Below are 11,471 nucleotides of genomic sequence, written 5' to 3'. Positions count from 1 at the left end.
GTGTCCAGCAATGTCTCGGGGGGGTGGAGGGGGACTGGGAGGGGGGCAAAGAGAACTAGACAGGACAGGCGTGATCAGAGAAATGTGAAAAACAGAATGAATCTTTAAATGATCAGACAGCTTGAGGTGAAAAAAAGAGCGACTGAGCACTGCCTTGATTTTAAATGGACCCATGAATCTGGGAGAGAGTTTGTGACTAGAAATCTTTAGGTTAATGTCATGAGCTGACAGCCAAACCTTTACTCCAGGTGAGAACCGGGGAGATGAAATCCATCTCCAATTGTCAAGACGACTATTTGTTTCAACTGATCGGTTCAAGGCAGAAACTGTCAGGTTCAAGAACGGTCTGCAGCGCAGAATGTGGTGTTTGACAGAGGTAACTGCAATGTGGTTAATATTCTCAGTCAACAGTCATACCAAAAACGTTAAAAAAAACAATCCACTGGACATTGTTTCCAAGTTTGAAGACATTTCGTTACCCGTCAAGGAAGCTTTTTCAATTCAAAATGGACACTGGTGGTAACAGTTAACAGCAGCCTTGTTTATGTCATCGAGCCCCAGGGCAGCTGTGGCTACAATGTAGTTTACCACCATCAGTGTGTGAGTGTGTGCCTGAATGTGTGAATGTAGTGTAAAGGGCTTCCTTGAAAAAGCGCTATATAAGTACATGCCATTTACCATTTTTAAAAGAGATTCACAAGAACACAAATTTCAACAAGAATGATAATACTGGTTTAGGTCTTTGGCTGGAATCCCATCAGGGGTAATCATCGGGCAAAGAGAGATGATTGTTCGCCTCCTTGTGTACACAGTCGTCATCTTCATTGAGGAATGTTCTCAGTTGTGCAGCAGAATGGGTTGCTCATCCACAAGCAAAGAGCCTCTCTGTGATAGGAAACTCACTCACACCAGAAGGAAGATGAACAAACTTCTAAGGTATCTAGCTTGTGCAAGTAGTCGCTTTCAAAATTTTTTACAGTAACTGCCTGAATCTGGAACAACACAGGATGATACAGTATAATGGCATCTCTTCAATATATTGTGATAACTTCTAAATTTTAGTGACAAAAAGTTGACAAAATGAGTGAGGGAAGACAACTGCTGCTTGTTTATTTGTGGTGCTCCTGGAAATGCCCCGCCCCACCAACTCTACATTGTTATGTTTGATTGCAGATGTTTAATTACAGCAGCAGTTTTACAGTAAACGATGATTGCAAACCACCAAATTTTTAGTCATACCATTAAGAAAGAAAAGCAAAAAAAAAAAAAGAAAAGACTGACCTCAGGGATCCTCAGAGTGTTTTAGACAAGAATATACAACTCCAAACACAACATCTGTTTGTTGAAGAGACATGGATTATCTAAATTGTGAAACATTACACTGTTAGAATCCCCTTATTTATCTCTGTGCTGATGTCCATTGCATCTGCCAAGTTTTCCTTTTTCTGTCAGCAGCTTCTTTGTTATGTTTGTTTTAATAATTATTCAGCAACACAAGCAAAACACATATACAAATAAAATCCTTTGTTTTTTAATCTGTATTGGTTTGGGAAGATTTTCTGCAATCAGAGAATACCTTAAATGATCAAAGACCATAGAAGATAACGGTAAAGAGAAAAAGGTACATGTAGCAGTAAACCCCATAAAGACATGTTAAACAACTGCTGCAAAGTCCTTTTAGAACATCCCTTCAAAATAACTATTATTAAACATGTTCTGACCTAATGGAAAACTGGTTTATACCAATGATTCGGGTAGCATGTCTGCAGTATATGATATGTTTGGGTCCAAAACGTCAGAACATAGCGAGACTCTAACTATGAAAAGTGACAAATATTAAAATTTGCTTTAATTATTGCTGATTGTATCTGAAATTATAGATCGGTACATTGGAAAACTTTATTTAAGGGATTCCAGTTTCCTTAAAACAAACGTTAATGTAAAAAAAAGTGTGATTTATTTATTATGTATTGATATATTTGTATAACTTTTAACAGAGATCTCTTCTCCAATAAAGACAAGAATGATAGAGTTATCGGGTTTTATTGATTTTACATGAAAAGTTAGCTTCTTATTTTCTTCAATCTGTTTTGTATTAACAAAAAAAATAAAAGCTCTTCTTTTTGCTGTTGAGACATTTCCTGGAACCGTTACAGCAGATAATATTCCCCCCAAAAATAAAAGTGTGTCTTGGAAATGTTTGGGGATGCAACAAGAGGACAAGTACCTGCATATATGCAGTCAGTCTTTCAAAAAGAAAAAAAAAAAGAGCATCATGGCTCTGATATCGAAATTCCTTTTGGATGAAGATTGATGCTATGTTTAGCAGGATAATAAAGAAGAAGATGGATTATCCATCCCATTGGCCCCATCTGAAAATGAATCCACACCCAAAGTCTGGAAAGTTGCGTTCTTAATATATATAGGTGACTATTTAAGCTGTCCACACTCTACAGAACTCAATGTAGTAACAGCAGTGAAAACAATGTGTGTGTTTGGAGGGTGGATTCGCTTGTGAAACTAATCTCTGGTCTTTAAATTTCCACCAGTCCTGCTATTCAGTCATGAATCTTACCCTCCCCCCATATCCTCATAAATCCAAAATAGGCTGTTTGTAATCAATGTTTACAGGGTAGTGAATTAAAATGACTCAAAACTATTCAGCAAGATGTTTTGAACAACATTTCCTAACCGTCTTTACTGTGCAAACATATTAAAGCAAAATATACTGAAAAGCATTGCATATACATAAATGTATAAATAAAATAAATAAATAACGGCACATTTTTCTATCAGGTTGTTCTGGTAGGATTCAACAAGTCAAGCTGTGGCTAAAATTATTCTTATATATATTTTTTGACTTCCCACCGAGCAATTGACCTTATTTTCGATATTGAGGCTAGTCTTTAGATAGGAGTCGTTAGATCCTGATTTAGACCATTACATTGTGTTCAGGTTTGGATTGGATGAGGCCGACTGCCTCATCTAAAAATGTTCAAAGATGTTGATTTTTTGTGTGTAGAAATGGCAGTTAAAGCTTCTCTCTTAATTTGAACAAATTTCTTCCTTGGCTGGGTTATGGCAGTAAAAGTATATTCAACCAACAAATGTACTTGTCTTGTTGTTTAAGAGCAAAAAATCTGAAACAAGATTTGTAAATATATTAAGGTATCTGTAATTAACCAGCAGTTGTAAACAGCACGCATGTAATCTAAAGCTATAGAGGAGGCAGTCTCTGGGGACAATATGCTTCCTAGAGCCTAACACCAGAGACAGAGTTCAGTTCAACCAATTTAAACTAACATACCTTGATAGTCGATATGTTCAATGGTACTGTATGGTTTTACCCACCTTGCAGGCCAGGGAGCCCAGGAACTCCAGGGACACCTATTTGTCCGATGTCCCCCTTTTCTCCTTTAGGGCCTGGAGGTCCTGCGCAGAGAAGTAAATATAAAAAAAGCTGTACTCTATCAATAGTTTATACAATGTACAGATGTGGTGCCTAACAGAGACTCAGCAGTTACATTTATGGTCAGGGCAAGTACCAGTTAGTGATATGACACTATACCAATGTTTTAGAAAGCATTTAAACCATACTATCTGTGATGTCTGAATAAATCTATTAGATACCAGAGAAAGTGTCAAAAGTTATGCACATTTTCTCCGGTTGAATTGAGTTAAGCAGCCCTGATCGCTAGCCACCTTTGTAGCAATCACTGTCATTCAGCTAGCTGAGGAAAGCTCTTTCACATTTCCTTTGTGTACAAGATAGCTGCTTAGAGATATGAAATAACAGTATTGGTGCTGGAAGGATATGAGAGCTGCCCATTACTCTTGTTAAAGCAACACTGTTTTTAACACACCTGGTAAGCCATAGTCTACAGAGAGTAATTTAATCATCAAAAAGGGTTTATCATGAGAAGGATACAAAAAATGACATTCTATGGCATTGGCAATACTGGTCACCACAGAGATGACAAACCTGGAAGGCTGCCTAAAGGCCTACAGCAACAACAAAGTAATTTTAATAATTTATGTTGTACTAGATGTGTAGCATGTGCTGGTGAAGTTTCTCAGTCATCCAGGTCATTGTCATTTCAAAAAACTTAAAAAAAAAAACCAACCACTGGACTTGTTTACCAAGTTTGAAGATGTTTCGCTTCCCATCCAGAAAGCTTTTTCAATTCAAGATGTCTGGAGTAGTGTTGAGTTCCAGGCTTATTGGGTAGCCTAAATTAAAGCCTGGCTTAGAAAATATTCTAATTGAACCGAAAAACAGTAAATGATACATGTGTAGAACACGCATCAACAATGTCCTGTATGGTTTAAGTCTAGAGAATGGTATAGGCTGTCAAGATGAATAAATTTTCTTATCAAGAAAAACTGTTAAAAGAGACAAATCTAGCAAAAATACACTCAATTATTACAAAAGCAAGAGGAAGAATATGTTCTGGCCTAAGGGATGCCTATGTACTGTCATCATTGGGTTGGCACCAATGTCCTACCATCATTGGGCTGGTACCTATGTCCAGCAGTCATTTGTCTGGTGCCTATGTCCTGCAATTATTGTCTAAAAAGCTGGATACACCCTGAACCAGAGGCCATTTCCTCATAAAGTCACAGAGTGACAAATACCAAACACACATGGATGCACACTTCTGAGGGTAATTCACACATACATGGGCAAAAGGTCTAAACTCTATGTAAAAAAGACAATCTGGGGTTCAAACTCAAGATCTTTTTGCCTCAAAGCATCACCATGCAACCCCTGTCTCCAACAGTTATTGGGTGACATGCAAGGTACACCCTGGAGAACTCGTCAGGCCAATTAAATTACAATGATAAGTATAGAACATAACAGAAAGCTTCTAACCCAAGCCATCTGGACACACTAAGGCCCCAAACCTTTCATAGGTACTGACCATAATTTAATTCATATAGTTAAACTCTATAGATCATTGCATTTATTTATAGCTGTAATAACAAGCAGAGAAACATTGCTGCTAAGTGAAAGTCACACTGGCCTACAGATTCAGCCAAGCATTTGTTGAGAGACTTGGAGAGGAGAGGAGCCAAATACCCAGAGAACAAGCAAAAAAGTCTGGCCACAATTAAAACCACATGTTTAACAACCACAGCACAGCTTAGGGGAATACTCAGAAATTCAAGACTTGTTTTTGTGCAGTTAGTTATCATCCTTTAGACCTGTTATTTGCATGTTTCAAGACCTGCATTGGTTTCAAATACAGACCTTCCAGCAGCTGTCTTGAGCAACGTTGTAACTGTACACATGTTACTAACATGAACAGGTCCCTGAGACTGGCAGGAAGCCACACAAATATGACAGTGTATACCACTGCATTTTCATATTATTTAACAACTGGGAGGACACAGACAAGAAAAGGGAATATTCCTGCAAGTTTTCACCACAACCTATCATGAACCTTGCGTGTCAGAAAATGATGAGAGGGGTACCCTCAATGCGTCTAATACTGTCAGTATCTGTGACTAGTTGGGAGTGAGACTGTATTGTAATATCTGAAGCTCCAACATTATTTAAGAGCATCATTTAATCTCTGATTCAAAGATGGAAATGTATGTCCACAAACCTACAGTCCCAGGACATCTCCATCCACATACACTAACAGACTAGGCAAGAATAACATAATTTATAGAAACATCCCAGAATATCACAGTAACTCTGGAGAAGCTACAGGGTCTTACAGCTCAGACAAGGGATGCAACTATTGGTTGTGCTCCACAAATGTAAGTATTATGGAACAGTGGCAAGATGAAAGTTTAACCTAAGTGATAAACAGTTCGGTTTGCTTTTTACAACAATGTATGCAAGTAAAACCAATGTTCAAATATGACAAAAAAAACAAAACACATGAATGAGACACTAAAGATGACTTGAATATCTTGAGACTTTTTGGTAAGATTCTGTGGCAGTCAAAACAAACAACTTGAGGGAATGTCTTGCAGCTTTGTATCATGACACATAACCTGTGGCAGTAAATGAGTCAGAAAAAAGTGAAGCAGCTTGATAAAAAAAAGCAACAACAGAACCAAAGCAGGCATGTAGAGAGTAAAGGGGAAAGGAGAATAAACAGATGTAGTACTTTTTTGGCATAGGTGACGCAGACTTACAGTAATCACAGCTAAATGTAGCCAGAGCTAAGACTAATAACAAAGCTGATTAGAGTTTTCGTTCTGGGTATAGCTCTGAATTTAATCCACAATTGTTTGCAGGCTGAGGAGAAATGCCATCCTAACAATATGTAGGGCGGTCCCAAACTTCTGAGGTACAAGTTGGTTCTTTGGACAGTGTCCCCTGCCAGCATTACATCATGGCATACCTTTTAATTTTAACAAGCCAAAGAACCACTTTTTTTACACTGGCAGTGGGAAATGCACTGCATCTGGAGTAATCATGTTTGAGCAGATTGGAAGGGAAACACAGAGAGTTGCTTAAAACTCCAGCGTTATAATCCCAAAATGTAAAGTGAAGTTGCATGCCAGCATCACTTGCAGTCAGTCAGACTCCAAATATGGCTCAGAGGAGCTGTTGGAAAAGATCCTTCCTCCAGCACTGAGGTCCTTTCCATAGAGAGCCATTAAACTAAGAGCTGACATTATCATGTTCTAACAATGGATGTCTAACTTTTTTAAATGTTACATTAAACAGCAGCACACATCAAACACTTTAAGTACTTTAGACTGATATTTATCATAGAGAAGACTTGATGTTTTAGAGTTCATCTAAAAGCTAAGATGTATATTCCTTTTAAACATTAAAAGCAGGCCTGAGGTTTGCAGGATTATTTAGAGAAAGGGCTTCCTGTGAGGGCACAAATGCAATTTACTCAGCTGATTTGCTAAGATAAAAGTCTGGGAAGTCTCAGAATGAGCCTGTGTCTCACACAGCATGCAAATCTCTGCATAACTGATTACATAGGAGTTTTGCTGGTGATAGTTGTTTCAATACACTTCCTCTCACATATTTATTAACAATAGGGGGAGGCACATATGTAGAAGTCTTAAAGACTGCTTAATTAAGTTGTAAGGTATTTAGGAAAACCAACTTTCTGGTGCCCCAAACAAAATACTGACCTTGGATAAAGTTGTATGGATGAGGAGAAATATGTCACCACTGACAGATAATGTCTAAAAGGGTCATAATTTAAATCTGCCAAATGATTTAACTCCTAGAGTGCACAGGGAACTTAATAAAGACCTTCTTTGCTTGCATCAGCCAACTTTTATTATGACATGGTTTATTGAAGCAGCAGCTTATCTGCAGCTGAGAGGAAGCTGTTGAATAAGCTCATTAGGAAGGCAGCTGTGTCTCAGCATGTCCATTGGACATAGGGCAGGTGGTACGAGACAGAAGGACATAAAACAAAAAACACAAATGGTGTACAATCTCTCCCATCCCATGCATGAAGTTCTTAAAGAGCTGGAGAGCACCCATATCTTAGATGCATAAAGGAGCCCTTTCACAGATCCTTTTTTCCAGCTGTTAGACTTAATAATCTGCGCCGCTCCCATGAGGCCTAATGCATTTTTACAACCCTGCTACTGGTTGTAAAGGTTGTTGGTCTGATAAAGAGTTATTTGCACTGTTTCTGGTTCGCTTAATAAGCATCTTACTGATGTTCATTACCACATATGTTAATGATCACAGATGCAGTATTTTTTACCTGTTATGAAATTGTTTTTTTCTACTATCATGTCTTATAAAGTTCTTTTTTTCCTATGATCCAGCTTATTGCACAATTTTTCAACCCTTCTACGAATTTTCTTTTACAGTTTTCATTTTTGCCAGAATGTGCCCTTTTATTATTATTAATGGTACAGTATTTGTTTTCTTTCAGATATGTGTATTTTAACCTCTGCTTAACTTTTAGACAGTTTTTCTGTTTCATACTATTTAGTAAGTACTTGTAAGATTTTCTCCTTCCTACTCTATTGTAAGTGTCAAACCTTAAGTGTGTGGGATTATGAATAGAAGTCTTTGGCCTAACTGCCCTTCCAAAGGCACTCTGAACCTTGGGACCCATAAGCTCTTTGAAATATCAAGAAATTCTGTTTGAAAAATGTTTCTCTGTTTTGCTAGAGGAAATCCATCCAAATCATATTGCTGAGTTAATACAGAAACTATTGACCAGCAATAAAATCAACCTTCTCCTGTGGTCATCTTAGTTTTCAGAGCATAAAATACAACCGCTAAGAAGAGCTGAGGAGCTGACAGCATTTCAGATCACCTGCTACTTTTAAAGACTGTGTATATTCTGCTATTGCACCCTGTTAACTGTATTCTTTATTAAACATCACGCATCCTAGAACAGTCCATCTATGTAACTGAAATGAATTAAGATGGCAGAACAACCTATGTGCCAGCTTCTGTGCTTTAAATATACTTTAATTGTAACGTTTTTTTCTGCTCCTTGGTGACTAAGATATACTTGACGTATGTTTTAACATCTCTATTGCTGTTGGAGATGTAATGCTGTTATGCTCTTTGCTCTTATGTCATAAACAGACTTCTTTAACAGGACTTAAACTCCAGTTTCTATGGTGCTCAACAAACAGACTGAAAATAAAGCAAAGCCCTCTAATGAGCTCAAGGTTTCATACTTCTCGATAACGTAAGGGTGTTTTGCTTCCAACTTTAGAACAACTTGCTATTTTTATACCATGTCAATATTCTGTTTAATTTACTCTTACTGCTTCATCTTATATTCTAAACAGGATAAAACCTGTAGTCTTAACCAATGTTTATGTCATCCTATTTACCTTCCAGCATCGTGAGGTTCTTCAGGGTCATGGATTGCTCCCAGTCCCTCAGACGGAGGTCCTCCGTTATTGTGCTCAGGATCTCCATCTCGCTCCTCAGCTGGGCCTCTGTGTGGATGTGTTTTCCCCATAAACTGCTGGTGTCCTCTGTTATGTTGATGATCTGTATCTAAACAGATAGAGTGCAAAATGGAGGATGTTAAAGTTATCATCAGCAGTTTTATCCACTGTCATGTTGTCTAAGAACTGGTGAAGCTCAAACCTGTAAGTCATGTATTTTAAGGTGATGTATGTTGATGTCATTGGTGAAGGTGTGATTAACAGCTCCAACAGTCCAGTTGACTTCATCTAATTTCTCTCTGAGCCCATTCAAATGACCTGCTGTCTCCCTGAAATACAACCAGGAATTACTAGGATTGCATTGTTTAAGATTTTACCTTTTTCGAGCTGTAATATAACATTCTACCTCAGAAGAACGTCATGGTCATGAAGCCACCTGGAGGTTCGGGCCACGTCCATACTTAAACCTGTCAGGTTCCTGCCAGCGGAGGTGCTGAATGAGGACAACCTGTCGTCCAACTGTACCAAGTAGCCTTCTGACTGAAGGGAGTTAGCCTGGATGTTGCTCAGCTCCACCTCCAGACCCTTTAGGGGAGAGGATTTAGCTGATTCTCAAGGTTAAAACAAGATTTTTTATGACAACGTTCAATAGAATTTTTCACAATGGAAGATGTTCCTACAGATGTTAGGCTTTAAGTAGGAACTTGGAAAAAAACACTTAAAAGAAATTTATGAAATGCCAGAGAAATGTATGGATGTTTGTATGGAGAAACACAAGTTATAAAATAAAGGAGAAAAAAAACAACAAAATTTAAAATGTAATCACCTACTATTGAACCAAGTAACACCCGAGTTTATTTTTTACTCTAAACCATCCAACCAGTTAAATCAAATCAACTCTTTATCAGACCTGCTGAATCTAATAAACCTGCATTTCATTAAAATTTGAATTTGATTCCAAGCGTAGGCTTCATTTTAAAATAAACTGTTTAACTGCTTTAAACACAGCAAAGCTTTTTTTCATTACACCATAAAGGATCTGCTCTGCATAACGGTCTCTAGAGCAGACCACTCATGAAATACAAGAGTGAGACAAAATTCCAGGTTTTTGCTGATAAAGCTATAAAAGGTATAAAAGAGGAAAATTCCCAAGCTGCATTCCTCTGTGAAGTGACTGAGGAAAGTTCTAGAAAGCAATGCAAATCCATTCTTTAAACAATTTTTGCTTAGATAAACACAAATGCAGCAATGTATGTAAACATTTCTCCTTTGTTTTGACAATTTGAATCAGAATCTTTCAAATTTTAATCAGTACATTTGGCTTTCTGATGCTCTTTGAAAGTTTTCTGGAGAAACTTGGCTACTTTTGCACATATTTTTTTATCCAGTCCTTATTTCTGACCCTAGCAAAACATAATATTGTTTATCGCAGGCATGAAATAATAGAAAAATTGACAAAAGGAAAACAAAACAATAATTGGTGGGCCTAATAAACTAAGTAAAGTGGTGCCAATTTTGCTTTAACTGCTGATCAATTTAATCAGTAAAATCACGCAGATGAGACGATACAAAAGCCATCCCAAAAGCTCTATATTGCTGGTGTTAAATACCAACAAGTTACCATGTTAGCACTTTTATAGATTTAGCAACGGAAATTGAATGCAAAGGGAGATATAAATCTTGAATGACTTTCATAAAGCTCAGAAAACGCACAGATCATTATAACCCGTTTAAGAGAGTATAAAAAAGAAATCTGGATGCTTGGAAGCAAAATACGTAAAAATGTGGAATGACCCTAAAATTTTGCACAGTTCCCTAAATCTTAATTTAGCAATAGCTCATCAGTGTTCATTTGTTAATATAAATGTTGAATGTTGAAGGGGTGCAAACATCCTGCTCGAAACAAGTACATTGCTGATCAAACTGGATACACCTAGAACTCAATCCTTTTCACTTGTGTAACCATCTTCTCGGCCTATGCTAAAAGCTTATAAGAGAGAACATGGTAAAATACAAAGGTTTCTGATGCTATATGTTACCTTGATGAGGATCTCCAACTTCTGCAGCCAGTTGCTGTGGTTCTGAAACATGTTTTCCAGTTTCCAGATGTTTTCCAGGAGGTCAGCCTGAGTGGATCCCTCACCCAGGGTCTGCTGGAGCACGTTAGAGTGCTCTGACATCCGAGTCACATTCTCAGTCAGCACCTCCTGGCGCTGTGAAGACACCTGGGATCGGGAAACTGGGGAGAGACAGAAAAAAGATGAGTGACTGGTCCATTTTGAGTAACAGCAAAATTCCCCAAATCATGTTTCATTTAGTATCAATAACAACTGAGAGTGTGGAGTGAGCCAGCGCAGTAATGTTGAGCAGATGTCAGTTTAATTGCCTGGGTTGATTTTAGTTGTTTGCTCCTGCTATGATGCATTGTTTTCATTTTTATTATAATGATTATATTTTATCTTCACTTTGGTTAATGTTTGGTTTGGCTTCAAGCATCTGGTCAAACTGTGCCTCCAAAACCAAATAGTTTGCAAGAACTGATACACATTTTTTCTTAATTTTATATTTTTCTTTGATTTATCCTAATTTTTCATCTTTTTGCAGTTTCGTAT

At 37.6% G+C, this 11,471-nt stretch overlaps 1 protein-coding gene across 2 annotated transcripts in view; it reads right to left on the bottom strand.

Moving 5' to 3' along the window:
* scara5 (scavenger receptor class A member 5) overlaps positions 1-11,471 on the bottom strand; it is an 84,933-nt gene that overhangs the window by 28,819 nt on the left and 44,643 nt on the right. For both annotated transcript variants that reach the window (XM_015371769.1, XM_015371770.1), the window contains exons 4-8: positions 10,899-11,098; positions 9,266-9,444; positions 9,062-9,188; positions 8,800-8,968; positions 3,352-3,432 (exon numbers count right to left, since the gene is read on the bottom strand). In XM_015371769.1, the coding sequence (XP_015227255.1) occupies positions 3,352-3,432; positions 8,800-8,968; positions 9,062-9,188; positions 9,266-9,444; positions 10,899-11,098 (756 nt within the window). The remainder of the gene's footprint in view (positions 1-3,351; positions 3,433-8,799; positions 8,969-9,061; positions 9,189-9,265; positions 9,445-10,898; positions 11,099-11,471) is intronic.

Source organism: Cyprinodon variegatus, unplaced genomic scaffold (assembly GCF_000732505.1).
Source record: "Cyprinodon variegatus isolate N-32 unplaced genomic scaffold, C_variegatus-1.0 Scaffold64, whole genome shotgun sequence".
NCBI lineage: Eukaryota > Metazoa > Chordata > Actinopteri > Cyprinodontiformes > Cyprinodontidae > Cyprinodon > Cyprinodon variegatus.
This window is presented reverse-complemented; position numbering and strand designations above follow the sequence as displayed.